This window comes from Macrobrachium nipponense, chromosome 5 (assembly GCF_015104395.2).
Source record: "Macrobrachium nipponense isolate FS-2020 chromosome 5, ASM1510439v2, whole genome shotgun sequence".
NCBI lineage: Eukaryota > Metazoa > Arthropoda > Malacostraca > Decapoda > Palaemonidae > Macrobrachium > Macrobrachium nipponense.
This window is the reverse complement of record NC_061107.1, coordinates 142,681,484-142,706,408: the sequence shown is the minus strand read 5'-3', so window position 1 is coordinate 142,706,408 and position 24,925 is coordinate 142,681,484. Positions and strand designations below refer to the sequence as shown.

The following is a 24,925-nucleotide window of genomic DNA, read 5'->3' as shown; positions in this document are numbered from 1 at the left end:
GCCAGTATCGAACAAGTGATATCTGATGATATAAATCCTGAATCTACCAAAAGGCTTGGGATTGGAGTTGGTTTAAAGGCGCCACTCGCAATCCTTATTCCTGCATTATGTATCGAATCTAAAATATTTAGTTTTGATTTCGAGGCTGAAGAGTATACCTCACAACCATATGCTAATTTTGATCCCACTATGGCTTTGTAGAGGATCATTAGGTGATTCCGATCTGCTCCCCAAGATGTATGGGAAAGCACTCTTAAAACATTCAGAGCTTGCATACACCTGACTTTCAGATTTTTTAGGTGAGGTACCCAAGTCATTCTTTTGTCGAACAGTAATCCCAAAAAAACGTGTCTCTTCCTTACATGATATCCTCTGATCATGTATGTAGAGGTTAGGATCAAGGTATATACCTTTAATGCGGAAGAAATGTACAGCAACAGTTTTCGATGTAGAGAACTTAAAACCCCTTTTTTCTGGCCATTGCACAATTTTGTTAATAGCCAGCTGCATTTTTCTCTCAGCCACTGCCATTCGTGAGGCTGCAAACGATAGAGAGAGGTCATCAACAAATAAGGAGAACATTATATCTTTAGGAATCACAGAGGCAATCCCGTTAATGCACAAAGCAAACAGTGTAACACTAAGGACACTTTCCTGTGGAACTCCTTCTTCTTGGCTGTAAAGAGATGAAAATGAGTTTCCAACTTTAACCTTGAACCTTCGATTTTTTAGGAAAGCTTAGATGAATAATGGTAATTCTCCTCGGAATTCATAATCATGGAGTGTCTTCAAAATACCATATCTCCAGGATGTATTATAAGCTTTCTCCAGGTCAAAGAAAACTGATAAATGATGTTTTCTGGAGATGAAAGCCTCGTAAATTGAATTTTCTAGACGTACTAAGATGCCAGTACAAGAACGCATTTGACGAAAGCCACACTGGGCTGGAGTTATAAGGCCCTTCTTTTCTAAGATCCATATAAGTCGCACATTGACCATTTTTTCCGTCAACTTACATATGCATGATGTTAGAGCAATAGGATGATAACTAGACGGAGTAGTACCATCTTTCTGTAGCTTCAAAAAAGCTAGTAATATAGCTATGTTCCACAAAGCTGGAAATGCATTTTCTTTCCATATTTTATTAATGATACTCGGCAAAAACTTTTGTGTTCCATGTGGCAAATTTTTTATCATTGAATAGGTTATGTCATCTGCACCAGGAGCAGATTCATTACATGATGACAAGGCAGATAAAAATTCCTGATAGGTAAATGGCTGGTTATATGATTTGCTCCGCATGGATGTAAAGTCGAGAATTTTTTTTTTTTTTTTTTTTTTAATACGTTCTTCATAGTAAGGTGAGTTTGGGTTTTTAGAAAAAACATTGGCAAAATGGTCAGCAAAAACCTCTCTAACATCCTCTGGATTGGCAACCATGTTTCCATTTACTAATAACACTGGTGGAGGTGTTGGTACATATTTGCCACTAATTTTTCTTATTTTATTCCAGAGTGAAAAATTCCCCTTCGCGTTAAGCATATATGAAAATATATTAATTCCGAGGTAGAGCGAAATTAGATATTAAAGGACATTGTAGCTCGATATATGTATATGAATCACGGAAATGTGATATGACTTATAGTGTATATATATATATATATATATATATATATATATATATATATATATATATACATATATATATATATATATATATATATATAATATATATATACGCTATATATGTGTTATGAATTATGTATGTGTATATACATATATATAATATATATATATATATATATATATATATATATATATATATATATATATATATATATATATATATCGAAATCTGGCTCGTGCCTTCTTAAATAAGATTAAATAATAAGAACATTTATTTCTGGAATAGCGCGTAAAATCTGCTCGCATTGCTTGACGAGCTATTTGACATTGAAGGTTCCACCAAGGAACTGGCTTTCTTTTAAATTTTCCAGTTGTACGAGGAATTGTCTTCTGGGCAGCATCAATAATTAGTTTACAAAGGCAATCCAGGGCATCATCCAGGGACTGGAAATCCTCAACATCCATTCCTAAAAAAGTCAGGGTTTTGAATAATGCCCAGTTGGCTTTATCCAGAATCCAACGGGGTGATCTTGGCGTAGCAATTTCACCTACTACATTAATAAAGATTGGAAAATTATCACTTCCTAATCCTTCACTCATTGCATTCCAAGAAAAGTCAAGCTAACAATCAGGACTGCATACTGATAAATCTATCACAGAAAAGGTCCCAGTTTGAATATGAAAATGTGTTGGTTCTCCAGAATTAAGAATTGCAAGCTCTTGGTCTTCAATAAAATTATAAATATTGTTTCCTCTAGGATTGGAGATTACATCACCCCACATGGGGTGTCTTCCATTAAAATCACCAACAATAAGAAAAGGCCTTGGAAGCTGATTTATTAATTCCTTAATTCTCGAGTCAGATTATGATATGTTCTATTTGGAGGTAAATACAGTGAACATGTGGTATATTTCTTTTTCAGAAAAATTTTAACAGCAACTACTTGTAAGTCTGTATGCAGTGGATATTTGTCCCTGACAGTTCCACTGCAAAATTGAAAGCCTGCAATCCATTACGATTGATAATTAATTATTATCTTTTACGTGCTTTAACCTGGGGATATTGCTCTGGATAACAATGGATTTCTGCGAGGAAAGTTCATTACTTTCATTTCCACTTTTATCTTTTCTTTTTTCTGATGTTCTCTCTCTTTTCCTGTGATCTGATTTGGGCCGAGTTCCATTGGATGTATTCAACTGAATTCCTTTAGGTATCTCTGCTGTACATGATTTAAGAACCTGTGGTTTTGGTTGCTGGAGTGATGTGCTATTTTGATTATTTAAAGAACATCCTGCTTTAGGTTTATCATCACCATGCTCCTCTCCACGTGGCATTGTCTCAGCCTGGTTTGACTTTGTGACTGCAGCGGATGGTTGCTGTTGCACTGCATGACTAGCTGGCACTTGTACCTGGACTGTGGCTTCTTAATTACTGATGAAAATGTAACTCCCGGTCTTATTTGAAGTTCTAGCACTTTCTTTCTAGCGTCTTTAAACGAAATTTTAAATTGTTTGTACCTCCTTCTCTAAAATGAATTTCACGCAACTTTTTGAGGATGCAGGATGGTTTTCTCCACAATTAATACAAGACGGTGGTTCATTGCATGGTCCATGTGCTTCTTTGCCACAATTACAACATAAAGCAGGTTCTTCATTTATTTTCTTTCTACATTTCTGGATCAAATGACCAAACATCTGGCAGTGGTAACATCTCAAAGGTGATGGTATGTATGGCTTGACTTTGAAGTTCAGCCATCCTGCCTTGATAGCATTAGGTAATTTAAAGGTGTTAAAAGTGAGGACTAGTGTTGCCAGGGGAACAATCTGATCTCCCACCTTCTTTCTCATTCTGACCACCTTTGCCACATTCTGTTCCTCTAATTCCTGCTGAATTTCTTCGGTGTCTAATAAGAGCAGTTCAGGAACATATATTACTCCTTGACTTTGGTTATGAATAGGATGAGGGAAACACTTAACTTTTCGCCCTACTAAGGTATTCATTTTGATCAATTTTTCACTTTGTTCAGGTGAAGAGACTTCGACTAATAGGGTCCTATCATCCTGTGGACGAATTTTTGGTATACTGTTACATACATTGTTAATTTCTCTGCTTGCTTTAAATACACTGATATTCTGCAATACATCATCTTCGAGCCTAAGAACTATAAACTTATTGTATGAAACTAATTCATACATACCAGGAAGAATCTCCATTTTTCCTTTCGTATTGCTCTGAATATTTAAGTTCCTTGAATTCACTTTTGCATTTTTCTTTCTTTCCAAAGCAGGAGAAGAAAAAGGTTCCATCGTAACTATGTTCGAACATGAATTATCCATTGCCAAGTCCATTTCCATGCCAGAGTCTGATAAAAGAGGGGGTTTGCCATATATATGCGAAGATATAATTCATCCGCGTAATCCCCATACCCACCAAGGAGCCACAATTAGAGGACGGGGTCATCCCTTTTACAAAGGCAGCCCTACGGGTATTACCTGGACATACACCTCGCCCTCAGTGCTAAGGCGTCGTGAAGTCCATCGAGATCAGACCTGGCACTGAGGATAGGGTTTGACATTAAACTTTCCCCTCGCTCGACCACGTCAGGTACTCGAGTTTTACAGGTGAGGTGGCATGCCGTCCTTCCTCACCCTCCTGCAAATCCGAAGAATAAGTCTAATCATGTCCAAAACCAAGCCAATAGCCATCATCATAAATTCCATACCTTATAGGGGGAAGAGGCAGAAGGATGAAATGTTTTTAGTAGAAGGAAAAGGGCTGACTTATTTAGTTGGATCAACAGCTGGGCACCAAGGCCTAGCGAGAAGGCAGTTCCCACCAGGCATCAGGGCCCAGCTGCTGAACCCTAAGCCCCCATCCTCGGCAAGGCTTCAGCATTTGGGGGGCGGCAGCTGTGTGACGTTTACACATCCTCATTGAGCATGACATCCCCATTTATTATCGTTTAGTTTGAGGGTGGCTGCCATTGTGGATAGCATTTCATGCGTGACTACGCTACTGTTCTCCCACATTTTCGCCGTGTTGTATTGTGTAAAGTAGCTATTGTACATTTATTATAGGCAAAACAAAAGACTTATTATCTGAGGTTATCACCCAGTTGATAGCTTTGAACGAATCTGCCCTTCAAACCGAAGATACAGAGAATCAGACTGGTGTTAAGGAGAGTTCGGAAGTACGTGGCGAAGTTCACCTTGGACACCCATAAGCCTTTGAAACGGCCTGGATGCCCTCACCGACCACACTAGGATTCGGTTTCTTCACTATACGAGCTGCTGAACGAAGGTTTTGTTGTAACTCTCGTCAACACACTTGTAGGCCTTTCACAGGTCTTACGTGGGCGTCCGGGAAGTTTCAAAGGTATATGTCAGGCAGCGGTTGTCACAATTTTGTCGTTACTGCAAAAAATTTGCCAAGTTTGATTTTTTGCTTTACATCATATGAAGTAACTTCCAACCTGGTGCCAAAATGTCACTGTGGTATTTAGTACTGTGAGAGCGTTTCAAAGATTGACCGTGCGGAAAAAAAAAATAGAAAATCATGTTTTTCAACAATGCAAGTCATTTGATGAATTGTGAATGTATACTGTATACTGAATTATGTTTATTCTCTATTTATACATCAATTTATTACTAAAAAAATCATTCAGTAATATTTTCTATTTTCCTATGAAGTTCTAACTGTCATACACGTGGGAAGCGATGCCCCTACGTGGTCCACATTCAGTTCACTAATCACAAAGCCATCAACTGTTTGGATTCTTGGAATCTGTGCCCCTCTCTACAGAAAAAGCCCAACAGAATGGTCTGTGCTCTTAACAATTCTGATGCCGGTACAAAAGATTAGCTGTATGATTGTAGGGAACCACACCAGACTTATTATAACACTAGATGGTGACTTGTATGATCGTGTAGTAATGATAAAAGATTATAAATCACACTGGTGCACTAGACTTGGTAGTTTGCACATGACCAAGGCAGTTCTGAAATGTCGAAGGTAGTGGAATAGAGGCAGCATGGGAAGAATCAGGTATCTATGAACCTGCCACAGTAAGACAAATACTTGATGGAGGATATGTTTATAGTTGCTTAGAGGCACATACAGTAATTGCTCTGAATCTTTTGCTTTATCAGGTTGCCTTTACTGATGAAGAAAAGGAAAAATTTATACCACATATGAACCAGGGAATGGCATTCAGAAGTTCATGATGAACTATAGGAACCAAGTACAAACCCGGGTAATGTTTATTGCCGCAACTAGAAAAGTTGACTGGAAACTTCATATAGCAAAAACCGAAGAATTGTTGCCCTACTTCCATGCACATGACCAATACAATTATGGCTGATGGGGGCCCCTTTATGTTGCTGCTGTGTTAGAATTGCAAGAAAAAGATGAAGAGTTATGGAAGTTTCTAGATGAAGGTAACTTTGTCGTCAGCAAACACAGTACATCATTCACAGCTATTGACCCTGATCAGGCAATTGAACAGGAGCATAAGAAAATGAAAAGCATTAGGGAAATGAAGTAATTGGTAGTAAGAGCGGAAGGTTGTTGAAAAATACTGCCAAACTTGTTGAGGTCATTGGAAAGCAAAGAAATCCACTTGAGGAAAAGGAGATGTACAACCTCATTACTTTTGCTGTAATACCATCTGAGGCATCTAAGAATATTGAAATTCAGGATGACTTGGGTAGAGAGACTTTAGAGAAGTTTGAGATGACTATAGAATTTTGGGACCCTCAGAAGAAAAACAACACCAGTACTTCAGAGCGACCGGACCATTAGTAAAAACTAAAGTAAAAGGTCAGGTGATGTCATTAAGATAAGAGAGGGAACTTCTTTCGAGACTGTTAGCTGTGGCTAAAAGTAGACACATGTTTGATGTCAAGCATGCAATCGGGGAATATGAATTTGCCATAAGTTGACAGCCTAGGTAAATCATATTCTGAGATTCGTCTAGTCTTTGACCAGTATTTGAGTAGATCACTTAAAGAAACAACCAGAGACAAAACAACAAAGAAATCAAGCTCTCTATATTATCATGTACATAACACTACACAAAAATAAGGGCAAACTGCAGTCTCTACTATCGTGAGAATGGAAAGTATGAAAGCAGGTAAGTCATAATTGGAAGAAGATCAACTAGTCTTACTTAATGCTATAGGCATCAGGCACAGAGAATACGAGGCCAAGGTAGATTTATTCTCTCTTGATACAGATGTATTTGTGTTTTTGCTAACTCCCATCACTGACATCTCTACTACGCAAAAAAGGAGACAAAATTTCCGCCAGAGAATGCTATGTGCAACTTGACAAGAAAGATGCCTTAATTGGATGATAGTATGCCTTCTAGGGGACTGACAACACGGGAGCATATGCAGGAAAGGGTGTGGCAAGCCATTTTAAAGCATTTTTTACAAAGTGATGAAAAAATACTTGAATCATTTAGAATCTTTGGACTAACACCCAAAGTACCAGAATTGATTTTCAGGCAGATAGAAAGATATGTTTGCCTGCTCCAAAGCACTTCAAATATAAAATCAGATTCTGTTAGAGTTGAGATGGCTGCTATTTACACAGAATGGCAAAAAAGGGCGACACCTCCCTCCCACACTCGAGACTATCAAACCTCATACTGAAAGGTCATATTTCATGTTGCTTGTATGGAAGTCATCCTGCACATACACCTTGGCCTGTTGTTCCACCAGTAACACCACCTTGGCCTGTTGTTCCACCAGTAACACCACCTTGGCCTGTTGTTCCACCAGTAACAGACTACTCATGGAAAATTGAAGATGGGCACTTAATTAAAGCCAATTTTCTGCAACAATTTACCAGCTGCAGAGGCCCTATTAAGAGTTTCAGAGATGTTTTTGCAATAGCCCTAGCCAGGTGGAACATTCAGATGTGGGTGTAAGAAAATGATCTCGTGGGCACTGATTCCTGCAGCTGCAATAATGATTGTGAAAATAAACACAACTGGACTACTGAAATAGAAGATGAGAAGGATATGATATCTCAGTATGGTTTCATTTTTATTTTCCTTGCTGTATTTCCTCATTTTGATGTTATTATTTAGGTGAAAAAGGAACAATGTTGCTATCTTTGATGCTGAACAACTGCCAAATTTAATATTTTTTAGGTTTTGGTGGCCATTTTGATAGCCCCCATTTTATGAAATAAAATTTGATAACTTGACACCAAGTACAACTTGTGTCTTTGTGATGTCCTTGACCTCATGAAAGTGGAAAATCAAACTTGGCAAATTTTATGAAGTATATTACACTCGCTGCCTGACTATTATGGATTGTCTGTACTACCACCCTCCCTGAATCTCGCCACATACTTCCAAACACTCCACTCACTAACACAAGATGATAAGTTTCTTGTTTTGCCCATAAAAAATGAACAATATCCACTTTACGCAGTGCAATACCATGAAAATGCAGAATAATAACACAGTCACAAATGAAATGCTATCCACAATGGAAGCCAGCTCAAACTGAGCTATAATAAATGGAAATTTCATGCTCACTGAGAATGCGCAAACATACATAGCTGGCGTATTATTCAGTCTCAATTTATTCACCCTCAAAAATACCTTGCTTTTTTACACCAGAATAATGAACCTGGAGTCGTTACCCATTTTATTACGATGACGATCACTGCATGTATACAGTGGACACCCCGTATTCACATTTTCGGCATTTGCAGACTCACTTATTCAAGGATTTCTGTGGACCATATCTACCCATTATTCACAGGTAATTTGCGTATTCGCGGTATTTTTCTAGAGAAATATCCCAAGGTTCCTTTTTTTTATCAATTTTATCCTAAAATGCACTTTTTGTGATAAAACTATTAAAAAAACCAGATAAACATTTTTTTGTGGGTTTTTTTTAAGCAATTTTACAGGGGTTTCAACTATTCGTGCATTCTAGCTGGGGTGTGGTGGTGGTGGTGGTGGTAGTGCCTGATATTCATCCCCATGAATATGGGGGAAAAACTGTTTTATGTATATATATATATATATATATATATATATATATATATATATATATATATATATATATATGTACACAAACTATATATTATGTATGTATATAATCACAAAGACAAACACAAAAACCATAATATATATATACATATATATACATATATATATATATATATATATATATATATATATATATATATATATATATATATATATATATATATATATATATATATACATATGTTACAGGGAATATGTGAAATCCCCCTAGGGAATACGTGAAATGACCAATTCTCTTACTAGGAACATTTGAACCACGAGAGCTAGTGAAACAAGTGATTTATCTTGACTGTTTCACTGTGTTTAGTACTAGCCCCTGGGGAGTCAAAAGTATTTTGGCGTGTTTAGTACTAGCCTGTCGGGGATCAAATGTCCCTGAGTGCATTTGATCCCCACAGAGCTATGGTACATTCACGTCCCCCTTACGACGCTCCTGATTGGCTGTTGATAAGTCAATTACATTGCTGGAAACTCTCAGTCTCTCGAGAGAGTTCACATAGGCAGGATGTACGTTCCACCTCTCCTGAGGGATACTTTTGAAATACGTATCCCTCAGGAGAGGATAGAACATTCATCTTGCCTATGTGAAATCTCTCGAGAGAGACAGAGTTTTCAGCTCTGTGATTGGCTTAGCAACAGCCAATCAGGAGCGTCGTAAGGGGCTGGCCTAGACATCAAAGGCACGCCTGAAGTGAATCTACTATAGTACTAAATGGGGCGAAACACATTTGACCCCCAGGGGAATATTACCAAACACGGCATATTCACATACATACATACATACACAATGATACCTAGATCTTACGCGATTTGAGGTGCACGAATTCACAGGCACGCAAACTTTTCATTGGAACCTAACATATTGGCATAAGCAAATTTTTCAGAAATGCACCATTTGCGAAATCCTCAAGAACCCTGCAGAAGTGTTTATGTTTAATTTTTGAATGAATTTATGTTTTCATGTTCTTATGTGTAAAATCTGTAAATGTACTACTTTTTTATCATAATCTGCATTATATATATATATATATATATATATATATATATATATATATATATATATATATATATATATATATAATGCAGATTAGCTCTCATGGTGAAGTGGACTGATTTGGATTCTCAATACAAAACCTTAATTCAAGAGGAGTGTGCACAACAGTTAGTTGAAATTAAGTTATTAATCTAAGACCGACTTATTTCTCCCTTGATGGCCAGGTGGAAAAGTCACTCACATCTCTGTACCAAACCAAAAGCCAGAGGTTCGAATCTTGGCCAAGGTATATACACTTAGGAAAAACTAAAATTAAAGGGGCTAATTAGTTCTTATGTAAAACTAACTCTACATTAAGAGTATTTGTGTGAAAAATCATGTGTGAATTGGAAACAAAACTATTACACATTACTAAATGTTATAAACTTTGTACTTTGCTATCGTGGGAGAGGTGGGATGATTACGATCCTGAGTACCGAACATTAAACTACCAGACAGCACAACTAAAATCGACTTATCTCTTGTAGTCGGATGGATAAGTCACTTACATCTCAATATCAAATGAAAAAAGCTATAACTTTGAATCCAAGTCAGGGTAGATTCACTTTCCTTATTTAATTCCCACTGTAAAGTCTTGTGGGGAAGTGACAGTTATCAATCATAATCAAGCGCTAGACATTTGGCACTCAACTATTGTATTGGAGATGGATTTTACTCTCTGGTGGTGGTAAATTATGTATTTTTAATGTTACAAGGCTATGAGAGCCTCTTTCCAAATTAGCATCACTTCAATTTGTATTGACAGTGTAGTTTCTAAAGATCCACTTTTATAATATGTTGAACTATTTGGTTAATGAACTAAAACAAACTTCCCAAATTGATTAAAATTGCATCATTCAGATGTTCTTGAACCCTGTTTTGTTCCTAAATTGTTTCCCTACTTAATTTTTTCTTTGTACCTATGTGATTCCAGAGCTTACTATGCACTGCCTATCGGGGACAATGTTACATTGGTTGTTGGACCAGAATCTTATCCATCAGATTTAGAAAAACTTTTGTGTGTTGATCCGTCAGTCAGCAGCATCGAGGTACTGTACATTACGTCGTAGTTTTACCAGTGATTGTTAATAATTATCAATCTGTATGGAAATTATATGCCCCATGCTTCTTTTTGTTATATATGCGCGCGTGTGTGTGTGTGCGTGCGTCGTTTAATTATGAGAAACGTATTATTAGAGCATATGTGCTGCATGAGTTACCATAAGCAATATGGGAATTTCACTTTGTTGTATCTTCTTGAGTAAAATGGAATGCTTGCTTGAATTGATTTTCATATTTCTTATATATATTTCCTACGAGAGGTAAGCTACTATCTATAACTAATTGTTGTTAAATTCATAATACTTGAATGATGAAGAAATATATATAAGAAACCATTGTAACATGTAGAAGTACCTTGTATATCTGTGTAAAGTGACTAATAGGTCTATACAAATGCATAAGTATATACACATATAAACATATAACCGGTAAAGTGTAACTTTTCGATAAATTCCGTATCACTATATGCTGTTTAGTATAAGAAAAGTTATGAAGTAAGTTGTGAAGAATTCTAATGAATCTTGACAACACTTTTCAATATCTTTTCAGGAAAATCTGATTGAAACTGAAACGGAAGATGTGGGTTTGGAACAAGAGGATGAACCAAGTCCTTCACGTGGAAGTGGCGCTGGACCCACTGAAGCTTCAAAAAAGGTAAATTTCACATGCAGGAGAATATCTACAATTAAAAACTTTAATGAGTTCAGCGGGATATATTAACACTTTTACACTAATGCCTTCAAGAATAACCTCGCAGCGATGAGGTCAGAAATTTAAGTTTTGTAAGTTTGAAGAAAACAGTTCCTTTAACAATGATACCTGAAGAAACTAAACTTTCGCTACTTGAAAATTTTCTTCCACATTACTTTGCAATACAGTAGCCATACCCATCAACTTATAATACATACAAACTTATTGTGAATATCATTCCTACAAAATCATTGTACGGTGGTCAAGATCTTGTAAGTCTAAAAGATAATTAGCTCTCACTCAAACTGCGTTACACATCAATTGCAACTGGTTCCCTCCAACTGCTACTGACACTTGGTCAGATTTTGATATTAGAATGATTTTCTCTAAATTTTGATGTTTTCCATTTATGGAGTTCATTAATATTTGTAAACATGTATTTAGGAATGGAGCCTAAGAATTGTCCAAGATGTTTTGGACGAAACTTGGAATTCTGTGTATAAACTAATTCAGAAAAGCGAAGGACACATGGTACAGCAAATAATGGAGTAGAATCACGACACAAGCTCGACTAATTAGCAAGGTTCACCACCGCCCCCCCCCCCCCCCCCCACCCCCCCACCCCTTAATAATAAACCACTTTATTTATGAACTCTCTCCTGTCCTGGCTGAGTTTGCCATTCATTTTGAGTTCGTCACAGTTTCTAGATTTTTGCTTTTTAATATAAACAATACTTAACAATGAGAAAAAGCCCACGTGCAGACGGTCTTCTAGAGAGAGAAAAAAAGAAGAATCTGGAGTTCTGTAGACAGCACGTATACGCATCAGCTTTCCAAATTAAAAAATATAAGTCTTCATGCTGAAAATATTGCATCTTTTTTGTTAAACCAGGCTTTTTATACTAAGATATATATATATATATATATATATATATATATATATATATATATATATATATATATATATATATTTGCCAAATCTCGGTTTCCCTAGCCAATCTTCTGACAGTGGCTGAGTCCCAACAATAGAATATCGTCTAAACCAAAACTTCGTCGTAACTGTGGTATATGTGGTGACATTATTTACTTTCAATAAATAGAGTACATTTTCTAAGAGACAGAGAGACTGTCAATAGCTTTCACCAGTGACATGTTAAAACAACTGAAAAATAGCGATTAGATAAAGCCTAGTACAGAGGAGCTACCTCGACAGAGCCGTGGGGAGAGACTATCGATGTTGCTCTAACGGCGGGCGACAACGTTTGCTACCAACCACTACTGATCGGTTCAGCCTAACAGCATTTTACCTCACACTGGGGAAGAACGAATAGCTGCAACAGTAGTTACGGTATTTTTATTCTGTGTCATCTAATTTCAAAGGACTACAATAATATAATTAATGCTGCCATTATTACCTCGACACACCAGGTCACATGTTAACAGCTTATTCGGTAATGTATGTTGCATATTGCAAGCACATGTTGAGCACCCGTGTGGACGCTCCCTCAGCTATCTGCTTTACGAGTAATAACTATTATTATTATTATTATTATTATTATTATTATTATTATTATTATTATTATTATTATTATTATTCCACGTACTGTTGTGCGAAAACCATGAAAGGAGACATTATGTAGGAAATAAAAGAATGTTGAAATAAAATATAAGAGCTTTTCTTTTAAGCCACTGATCGATTAAACAAAAACAGCCACCATTCTTGTATAATTTAATTTGATTGGTTGAAACTTATTCTAATTACTATCTGTGTTCAGGGACCAAAAGGACGAGGCAGCGTCAACGCTCGAAGGAAAACACGACTTCAGAAGAAGAAAAGAAGACAGGAAGCTCGCCAGGCCATTCGACAAGCCGGGAAGTATGTCGCAAATGTTCGTTTCTATGACCCATTGAGGAAGGCAGCCACGGTGAAAAGATTCAACTCTTAGAATCCTTTTGCACGTTAGCTAAATCAAAAGTTTTGAGTCAATAATATAAATGGTTAATTTTGCAGTTGCTGATCAGACAGAATTTATGACTCTATTGAAGTTGAAGTGACTTTTATTGATGTTACTCCAACCTGAATGATGATATAGCTATTCTTTTATGGTACTGAAGAATGCCTTAACATCATTGTAAACTTTTAGAAGGACTATACTAGTATTTGCATTGGAAGTTTAGCTCTGATGGAACAAGGCTCGGGTGATATTATGTTTCGAGCTGAAGTATAAAAAAAGGTAAAGGTTTGTAAAATTTAAGAAAAAAAAAAGGAGGGAATTAATTGTCATAGAGAACGATTTAGTAAAAAAGGGTACGTTGACGCTAAGGAATTGTATTATGAAATTACAAAAGGGCAACTCATGAAATCATTGTAGTAAAATCAGTTTAGCATTAATCAACCGTGCGAAATCTTTAAAATTCAAGCTAACATACTCATATAATATATATATATATATATATATATATATATATATATATATATATATATATAATCTATATATATATATATATATATATATATATACGTATATAATATAGTGTGGTTATGTTTTTTACGCAAACAATACAGCGATGTATTTCAGGAGAATTTATCATTAACGTAAATATTTTCTTACTTTGGAACAGACGCGTGACCAGAAAAAGAGTGCGCGCACATTTACGTCTTCGAAGAAAGGGCGAACAAACAGACGAAGAAGACCGGTAATGCTAAAAAAAAAATTTTTTTTTTGGTGTCGTGATTAAATTATTCATCACTTAATCCCCACAATTATATAAATAATTAAAGCACAAAGCTGAAAATAGTTTTCAACTCTGCAACTTTCGTCAGTAATATAACTGATATGATTGGGGATTTTTAATGAACAAGACAAGTCATGTACTTAACGAGTCTAGACAGCAAAAAAAGGATAAGTTAAATATGTACAAAATCAAAACCTGGCCACTATTTGAGCTTGTGGATCCAAAGTTGGGTTGAATAGGCAGCAGACACTTTTTCAACATTGCAAAGTATACGATAGAAATTTGGCTTATTATTCCAGGAGAGTGAAGCCAGCTGGTGGAAAGTGGGCTCGTAAACAAGCAAGAAGGATGGCACGGAAGCAAGAAAAGAAGGAAAGAAAGGCGTGGAAAGGCAAAAAACCTTGGAAAAAACACAGGAAGCACGCACGCAGGAACAGGAACAGGCATAATAAGGCCAATCGACACCAGAATAGGAATCAAAACTCAACAGAAGGTTAGATCGATACCATAAGCTTCAGACTCCTTCCATCCATAGTGTGTTATTGTATAAGCATATCATTGATCAACATTATGGTTTTAAAATTAATAGGAAAAATTAGATACGTATCTTGTTCGTCATTTCCCGTGCCAGAGGAGGGTTCCAAAGAAGTCATCTCAACGGTCACTACCACATGCATGCGTCATCTGCTCAAGTATAGGTGAAGTGCTTGTACAAGAAACTTCCCATTGATTACGCCGGTTCAAGCCCCTGAATAAAAGTTTGATCAGGAGCGCATTAAACCTCTTTACATACTACACTTTGCCTTTCCCTTCCATCTTGAGCGATCTGTGGCACTTCCTATTACTGAAGGTCCTTCCTCTCAAATACCTCTTTCGCTCCATCACCCCATCAAATGCATTCATTCTTCCACATCCATATGATTCATTGATTTAACTTATTTTCTGTTTACCCACACGCCTGCTCCTTAATTCCTGATTTGGAACCGCATATAGATGAAGTGTAAAAGAAAATGGGCAAACAAATGCTGATACTCAAACGCAGAAGTCTTACTACCTTATTGGCCTTGAGTATGTGGTTGAATTAAAGTGGAATTCTTTTGTTATGATTTCAGCCAACAATACATTAGTATGTGATCAAAAAATTTCTTGAGGTTTCCTAAAACCGAAGTTATTGTCATGTGCTGCACTGACCAACACAAATTAAACAGCATTCGGGATCATTACTAAGTCCTCTCATATACTGCAATGCAAATTTTTATGTCTGGTTATCAGGTCTTGAATAACTGAGGCAAGTAGGAAATAACCAGCTTCATACAAAAAGCTAGTCGTTCTTTGGTCCAAGCAAAGAGTATTTACTCCTTTTTCTTTTATATTAACTTCGTGGCTTCGTGCGAAATTCAAGATTAGTGCCTAGCGATTTTTCTACTTAATGTCACTGACATATTCTGAGTCTTCACACGAACTTTTACACGGTGCAACAAATGAATTGCAAACAACATTTTAAAAGAGTAAAAGAGTAAAGTTTTGCCTTTAAACACCCCCCCCCCCCCACACACACACACACACTCATATATGTATAACAAATAATATATTACTTTTTTCAGGCCTCGATGAGGATGCTTATGACGATCATCTAAACGCTACCACCGAACCACCGGTAAAGATCGAGTCTATTTCTTTCTTTCAACAGAATTTTGGATATTCAACTATTACTTATCAATGTAATGACACAACTCAACAAACTTAAAAAATAAACTATTAGGAGGTGATAAAGCTACCACTGGAACTGCCGCAATTTTTCAACCTCCACTAAAATTGCCCGTTTCTTTTTTCTTTTTTCGTTTCTTTTGATCAGCTTTCATTGACATTTCTGGTACCGATTTAGAACTAAATCAAACTCCTGAGGTAATGACGAGGCATATTTCACATACCTTTAAATAATAGAATATTAATCACTATTGAAGCTTTGATCTAGTATGAATTGACTGACTAAGGATTTATATAATAATAATGATTCCTTAAGAATAAGAAAGAGAAATATGGGACATGTTCGTTTAATTATTAGCTTTTTGCTGTGAATAATTGTGCACGCTGGTTAACGAAGAAATCTCATTCACGTACTCTCTCTCTCTCTCTCTCTCTCTCTCTCTCTCTCTCTCTCTCTCTCTCTCTCTCTCTCTCTCTCTGTAGTAAGCGTAGTTTAAAGATTTCCAATAGTAAGCATGGTTTTAAGATTTCCAATAGTTATTTTTATTCTATAGGCATTGTTCTGTCGCCAATGCAAATGGAATATATGACAACAATGTTCTTGATCTCAAACTATCAGTAGTAAGAAAGAAGCACTGAACGTATTGCCGAAATAATATTTCATCATTTATTCAGACGGAAGAAGACACTCTCGCCGAACTTCTTCTTGGTGACGAAGCGGAACAGGAAGACCCTGAGGAAACTGATGATGCGGAAAGTGGTGACGAAGTTCCCGTTCACCGTCGTGGCCGCAAGCAACGAAGGCAGAAGGGGAGGAGGGCAAGGAAGATGAAGAACAAAGAAAAAAGTTTGTATTTTTTATAAATCCTACTATTTTCTTGTGGCGATATTCAATCACTAGATGCAAATGATGTTGCGATACCTAATGTTTTTCCCAGGCCTGATTTTAGTGCACTATACTTCATAGTCAGTATATCTTGCATTAATTGCAGATTAGTTCTTTCAATATTCTTTTTTAAAAAGGGACCATACTGGGAACTTTTTAATATGTTAATACAGTATCTTCTGCATCTGAATGAATAATTCATAGTCTTCTTGCAATTTCCCATTTATTGCAGGAAAGGGGACGAAATTCTGCTGTAAGCAAGGAATCAAGTATAAAAAGTCACAACTGAATGCTAATTCGACAGACGAGACAGGTAAGAATCCAAGGAAAAGTACTACTGAAGATTGCAGCCTTGTTTTCAGTGGTTCTGACAGACCTTGATAACCGAACCTCACACAAGAATCTACAAACTCATTCACTAAAAATACGCAATCCTTCCTCCAGACACATCAGTTAAAAGTTTTCTAAATTTCGATGTAGAGTTTCGTGTCTCTTCAACAAAAGCTTTTGATTGGAATGATTTTCGTATTGTCATCATTGGTATCTATTGTAACTTCTAATTGTTTTATCCTGTTCATTGCAGATCAGCCAGAGATTCCATGTGATAACATAAATGATGTTGTTACTACCTTCGCCTTACATCAGTTTGGTGTAGATGATGCCCACTGCTCTTCAAGATACGAGACATGCTGTTCTAAGTTTACTCGAGAACTCTGGTTAGTGTTTTCAGGCTTGTAAATCAGTATAGAATTACTGGATGAAAGTCTACTGTTTATACGGCAGGTGTCAAGGAAAACACCAGGTATCTGAATGCTTTTCGCGTCTCTCACCATTATCAGTGGTAAAATATCGCGTCTCTCGTCAATATCAGTGGTAAAATATCGCGTCTATCACCACTGTCAGTGGTAAAATGTTGCATCTCTCGCCAGTATCAGCGGTAAAATAAGGCGTCTCTAACCAATATCAGTGGTAAAATTTCGCGTCTCTCACCACTATCAATGGTAAAATATCGGATCTCTCACCATATTTGTGGTAAAATATCGGGTCTCTCATCATTATCAGTGGTAAAAATATCGGGTCTCTCGCCAACATCAGTGGTGAAATATCGCATCTCTCAACAATATCAGTGGTAAAATAGTAACAAACCCCAAAATCCAAGTGACGCTGAGGTAAAACTACTAGCGAGTGGGAATTACAAAGTGCCCACAAGAAATCATACTAAAGCATCGAGGATTTTTTTCTCACCTTGAAGGCAAGCATGCTTATAACATATGCCTTAAGTGGAAAATAAAATGGCCGACAGCGAGGAAATTTTTACTTTATTCCTGCTGTAAAAGCATGCCGTTTGTGTGTGTATATGTGTGTATGTGTGTGTCTGTGAATGAAAGTTCTCTTCCACAAAAGTATGTTCGTTCTCTCGACAGAAATATCCCAAAATACAAGACTGTTTCTGTTAATGCTTTCTCCCGTGATACAGGTAAGACAAACTTACTTGGGATTTTAGTGTTTTATCAGTGAAATCTCAGGCTTGGTTTAGAGTATACTAAGCAGATAGCTGGTAGCAAAAATACTATCTAGCTGTAATGCACATTTAATTACTTTTCGGAATAAGGTAAGATCATTAGAGCAGAGCAACTTCGTTCAATACTTAAAACTGAAACTTTAAGACATCTCTCTCTCTCCTCTCTCTCTCTCCTCTCTCTCTCTCTCTCTCTCTCTGCTTCAGTTTTCGTACGCGTATGAATTTCATAAGGTTAAGAATTTTGGGACCATAATTTGGTATCACTAATGTATCATGCATGAATCTCGTATATGGATATACAAATAACTTATAACTTGAAAGTAATTATTTGATGCACAAGCTATTTATGCATAAGAAAATTATCTGCAAGATTGCAAAATATAAAAGCCCAAATATTCAATTGCAGATTATTATGCAAACACTAAAACAGATACATGTGTGTATGTATGTACGTATGTGAGTGTATGTGTGTGTATATATATATATATATATATAATATATATATATATATATATATATATATATATTATATAGGATATGTACACACATACACTCACATATGTACATACATACACACATGTATCTCTTTTAGTGTTTGCATAATAATCTGCAATTATATATATATATAATATATATATATATATATATATATATATATATATATGTATATATATATATATATATATATATGTATATATATATATATATATATATATATATATATATATATATAATATTAATGTGTCGGTTAAATAAAAGAACTAGTTTCAGCTTCAGGGGAGGTTCAAAGTGACATGTTGAATACTCTTGAATCGCCAACCGGTTTTTCTTCAGTTAAAAGGCAGTACCATATGTCTACCTGTTGTCAGCATCGAGAATACGTTCATGAGAAGTGCCCTCATATTCCAGTATAAGTAGCATTATAAATGACTTGAATATCATATGAATGTTCCTGTAGCTAGCTACTGTTAACCTCAGGCACTGAAAGCACTTCAGTGGCGTGGTTGGTATGTAATTAGCGTCCCACCTCAGTGGTCACGGGTTCTATTCTCGGCCATTCCACTGAGGAGTGAGAGATGTGTATTTCTGGTGATAGAAGTTCACTCTCGACGTGGTTCGGAAGTCATGTAAAGCCGTTGGTCCCGTTGCTAAATAACCACTGGTTCCATGCAACGTAAAAACACCATACAAACAAACAAACAAAACAAACAAATGAAAGCACTTGGTTGCCAATGCTGTCTGTTTGTTAGATAGAATATCTTAGGTTTGAGTTCAACCCTACAGCACAGCCGAAACTGATTCTGTCACTTACTTGCTAGTTACATTACAACGTGCAGATTTACCCCGTGAAAAAGTGAATGACAGTACCATCCACACTGACGTATTATTGAGGCCACATTTCAATACTGATTTCTGAGCTGACGAAAAAATGGGATACTACTGAGTGCCCATTAATATCGCGCATGCAAAAGACAGAGGTTTAGATGCAAGACCAAATCTAATTTACTCCAGAGCTGCCCTTACTTGCTTATTTATTCATTTTTCATCACGTTCCATATCTTCGTAAATCAGTGATACATACACATTCACGAACATTAAAATAAAAATTTCGTTTAATCTCAAAGTTCCCTTAGTCGGGAATACCATCAAAAGAGACTTATAATTCCCGAGGTAGAGCAATTGGAATATTAAACAGCATTTGTAGCTTGATGTTTGGGAATCTAAAAGTCACTTATCCAAATTGCTGTACCTCATGATATATATAATATATATATATATATATAATATATATATATAGATATATATATATATATATATATATATATATATATATATTCCCTATTATTCTTATGAATAAGGCTATCTGAAGATCAATAACTTTTGCAGGGAGAATGTGAGAGCCAAGAAAGCAGCCAGGAAAGCCAAGAGAAAGCAGCAGCGTAAGTCGAACCGTCAGGAGAAGAGGCGCCAGAACCGGCGCCACCGGTCGTCTACGACGCCAGCGACCACCTCAACGACCTCCAATTAATCCATACACCGGTTGACCTGAGAAATGCTTCTGTTACACGAGTGAACTGACCTGATCCGTGCTATTCTTAAGAGATCTAATATATAATTTTTTAAATCAGCAACTTTTCATCACAACTTTTTTTTTATACTACACAGTCAAACTATTAATTTGGAAGTTTTTAGTAGATCTTACAGGAATTTTGTTTAGCTCCCAATAATTTATAATTATGATTTTTTTTCAACAAGTGATACTATTTTAAAGGTCGGTATGTATTCGGCTACTGCAGTTGTTTTTTCTGAAATAGATGACCCAGAGGCAAATAATTTTAGCTCACTGGTAGCAAGAATTTACCACTAGCTTTTCTGATTAACATTATTCTACGTCATTTTGCAATTGGTGAAGTGAGCATGATAAGTGACAACCACGCCATCTGGTGACATCCATCTTTAATACTCTACAGCATTATAACTTATACGGGATTCTTTCAGTACTTCAAAACTTATGATGCTCATCGTTCACCCTGTGTTGAAAGTTTAGATTGCAAAGGCTCTCTCTCTCTCTCTCTCTCTCTCTCTCTCTCTCTCTCTCTCTCTCTCTCTCTCTCTCTCTCAACAAACACACATTAAAACAGAGTCCACAATTCACCCTTAGCCTATGTTCTGCTTTTCGGTGTGTACACGTTACCAAGTACGTTAATGAACGATATGTAATTGTTTTACGTAAGTTGAAGGAAGCATGGAAAATATTCATAACTCCATGACAATGCAAGTGAACGGATTTGCATAAAGACCCTTTCAGCATTTTATACTTTTTATACAACAAAGAATTATGTCTCTCTCAATGTCAGTCAGCATGAAATGGCGTCGTCTAAGAACCATTTTTCTTCGCCAGAAATGTCTAATAAATTGCAGCAACCACAAAAGTGCAGTTGTTTTCACGCTGCAAGATAACTGTAAGCATGAAATTCATTTGTCGCAACACATTCATTACTCATATTCTTCATTGTCCGTGGCGTAAAGGAAAATGGAAACTGAGACGGGCTAATAAATGAAAATAAAAGATGAAAATGGTTTTGATCGATATTTCATTTGGCTCCTTTGAGTGATACGGCTACGACATCAATATGGAACACCTTCACGTTTCAGTAATATATTTTATGGGAGGCAATTTCTGTATATTTGAAGATCATTTTTGCAGCAAGCAGGAACATACCATGAATTTCATGAATGTTTGAATAAAGCTTCATATCATATTTCAGAAAAGAAAACAAAGAGAAAGGAAACAAAGCTAAGTTGTAAATGGAGCTAGGAGTGCAAGCAAAAGTTTTAAACGCCTACATTTACAAAACGAAGAAACCAAAGCAAGAACTAGGGTGAAATCTTACGACAGCGTAAAATTACCGAAGTAGAATGCAACTTCGCGTTCTGGGGGCAAGGTCTGACGAGTTATTACCAGGAAAGAGAACTTGGATTATAGAAACTACTGGAAATACCTTTGTGGTGATAATGCAATCACCAAGAAACCAGTAGAAAAACTCTAATGAAAATCCGACTCAGACAAAGATACGGGGACTTATGGCACCTTCCCTTGTCACAAACAAAACAGCAGAGTTGCTGTGTCCATGAAACAAAATCAAGATTTCACAGCAACAAAAGAATAAACAAATGTGAGACAGTCTACGGGTTTAACCTTACTCTTACCTGTAATCTTTTGTAGTTCTAATATATTTGTGATTATGAATCCTTCAATATCCGCTATTGTACTACTATCATAGTGGTATAACGCTTTTCAAAATGAATCACTAATGAAAATTACCCAGAAAGACCGGGATACAAATAACAAGATTTCTTTAGAATAGAAAAAACTGTGTTACTACTAATAAACCTAAATACTGCTAAGAAAAAAACCAAAGGAGATATTATGAGAGACAAACAACTTACGGTGTTTCTGCGTGAATAATCAAGACATCGGTTGGGGGCCATTCCAGTAGTGCGACTTCTGGTATCAGCGGTGAGATTTTTCTTACTGGCCTCGACGAGATTTTCATCAGTGGTATGGCTGACGCAGCTTCAAGGAGGGACCATTGCTGATGCCTTCAACAAAATTCTTTTCTTGCCGATTATCTTTCACCTCTGCAATGGGTATGAAGAAATTCAACAATGGCTTAAATAAACTGTTTAGTCATTCCCTGACCTATTATATTTACCAAGAGAACGAAATGCTTAGAGGTGGGTCTCGTTTCCAGGCCCAGTAATGTTGCTAGCCTGGTTTCTCATCCTGGATTAAAAAACTGGATTTTTATAGTTCCCCTTGGCACCTCTTGCATGTGCAATGTTTCCCAATCTGTTGGATATAGCATGTGAGATGATGGCCTACCTTCGAGACGCCCAATTTTTCCATAAAGGCGTACTTGTTTAGACAATAGTGCATTGAATTGGGTTGCTTTTGTAACAAGAAAATAAAAATTGGGCTAAGGATCGAAAGTGTAGAGACAGCAACTTACGAGATGAATTTTGGGAATTCGTCAAAGGAATTCAGGGAACTGGCATCTTAGGGAATGTAGGGTGTTTCGTAAAAAATTTAGTCAAAAATCTAGACAGAAAATAAATAGGGGTCGCAAAAGTTATAGAGAAATGGGAAATAGACACAATATGAATATGTGGAAAAAAGACTAATATTGGCCAAAGCATGGGTGCTGCTCAACTGTCTACTATTGATACGGATTTCAGATACATAGATTATTTCAGTAAAGTGTTCTGATGAAGGTTCTAAGGGCAAAGGCAATTACTTAACATATGCCTCAACTTATACAGCACATACGCACGTAAATTTTATTAATATATACATACGTATATGCACAAAGTCACAACACACACACACATTATATATATATATATATATATATATATATATATATATATATATATAGATATATAGTATATATATATATATATATATATATATAAATATATATTATATATATATATATTATTATTATATATATATATCTCACAAAACCTTCAAAATACCTTAGACCCAAGAGGAATTACAATAGGTAAATGAATCTGCTCTGGCCATAATTAAACCTGGGCCTTTGGTTTAGGGACTGGGGCAGATGAATGCCTGTTCTTGTTTTAGTCGAATTTGGGTACTGTACTATATACAATCAACTTCAATATATCATAACCTTATCTGATTTATAAATTTGTAACAACTGGTTAATCATGAAGTTTTGCCACTTATACAAGTGGAGCTTTGTTATACCTGTCACAAATATTAAGCCACAACTATCAAGATTGAATTTGCTAAACCTTACAAATACTTAACAACTAAGGGGCATCATAACTAATGAGGGCATCTACCCTAGTTAAGATTCGAACTTGGTCCTTTCGTTTAGATAAAGGGATGGAAGGTTGACTTCATCATTCGCCTATCATGAAAGATATAAAATGTCAAGGATTCTACTCTAAATATTCCTGATGAATTCAAGTTCTATACTTGGAATTGATATCAGCCCATCTCCACCAAGTTTGTAACACTTTGACCAAGTGTGAAGTTTTGTCACATATATACGTGCTATACATCTGCGACCTTCTTTTACTCACAAATACTAAGATACCAATCTTAATTCGAATTCCCTATACCTTGGAAATTATAGCCATGAGGAATTACGTATAAGTGATGAGGGCATCTGCACCGAATACGATTCAAACCTGGGCCTTTGGTTTAGATACTGTGGCAGACGGTTGAATTGGCAATCCGTCTATCATCGTATCTTAACCAGAGAGGTATCAGTTATTTTACCAGTGCTATTTGATCACTTGCCCACTATAGCATTTCACATGAAATTAAAAGAAACTGGTCTTGAAACGGTATTTTCGGCGAGTAATAAAAAGAGCAGAATTAAATTGCTGGTTTCATGGAGTGCAACTGGGTAGCTCAGAGTCCTCAGTAACTCTTATGCTACAGACACTAAGGAACTATTAGGAAAAAATTGAACGTATGAAAGGAAAACTAACCGACGGAAAGTACAAATTTTTCAAACAAATGTTCTGTGAGTATTTCTGTACTATTGCATAATCGCGTTTATGTAACCAGTAATACTCATATATTTGGACTTACACTCAAATAATAAAAGAGAGTTTCTGCTTATGTGTGTTTGTGACATACGCATATAAATGAATCACGGTTCGATGTGATAATTATTCATAACAAAGGCTACGTGGGTCAAACGCTCGAATTGGCTAACATGGTAGACGGGGTTTCATATCGATTCTAATTACGAAAAACACCGAGTTCGAGGGTGATTTGTAAGGTCAGAATCGATATAAACTTATAGCGTCTCTGTTGGCTGATTGGTTAGCGTCACTGTCTGTCCTGATTTCGTTCCCGTCCACTTGGACGGTGGTTCGATCCCATGGGGGGACGAAATTATTATCAACTAAATAATTCCCCTTCGGTACATATATGAAAATATGTCAATTCCGAGGTAGAGCGAATTTAGATATTGAAGGACATTTGTAGCTCGAATGATATATAAATGAATCACAGTTCGATGTGATAATTATTCATGTAAACT

At 36.2% G+C, this 24,925-nt stretch overlaps 1 protein-coding gene and 1 long non-coding RNA gene across 3 annotated transcripts in view; one reads left to right on the top strand and one right to left on the bottom strand.

Annotated features, from left to right (window-relative positions):
• LOC135215682 (uncharacterized) overlaps window positions 1-20,950 on the top strand; it is a 39,979-nt gene extending 19,029 nt beyond the window's left edge. Inside the window, exons 6-15 of one of the 2 annotated variants that reach the window (XM_064250628.1) lie at window positions 10,667-10,781; window positions 11,344-11,448; window positions 13,260-13,360; window positions 14,107-14,181; window positions 14,520-14,713; window positions 15,825-15,877; window positions 16,603-16,774; window positions 17,046-17,126; window positions 17,397-17,529; window positions 20,223-20,950. In XM_064250628.1, the coding sequence (XP_064106698.1) occupies window positions 10,667-10,781; window positions 11,344-11,448; window positions 13,260-13,360; window positions 14,107-14,181; window positions 14,520-14,713; window positions 15,825-15,877; window positions 16,603-16,774; window positions 17,046-17,126; window positions 17,397-17,529; window positions 20,223-20,364 (1,171 nt within the window). In that variant the 3' untranslated portion in view covers window positions 20,365-20,950. The remainder of the gene's footprint in view (window positions 1-10,666; window positions 10,782-11,343; window positions 11,449-13,259; window positions 13,361-14,106; window positions 14,182-14,519; window positions 14,714-15,824; window positions 15,878-16,602; window positions 16,775-17,045; window positions 17,127-17,396; window positions 17,530-20,222) is intronic. The other variant, XM_064250629.1, reaches the window with a different exon arrangement.
• A 1,339-nt stretch (window positions 20,951-22,289) lies between these two features.
• LOC135215685 (uncharacterized) overlaps window positions 22,290-24,925 on the bottom strand; it is a 330,613-nt gene continuing 327,977 nt past the window's right edge. The window contains exon 4 of the long non-coding RNA XR_010314755.1: window positions 22,290-22,478. This is a non-coding gene — a long non-coding RNA (uncharacterized LOC135215685). The remainder of the gene's footprint in view (window positions 22,479-24,925) is intronic.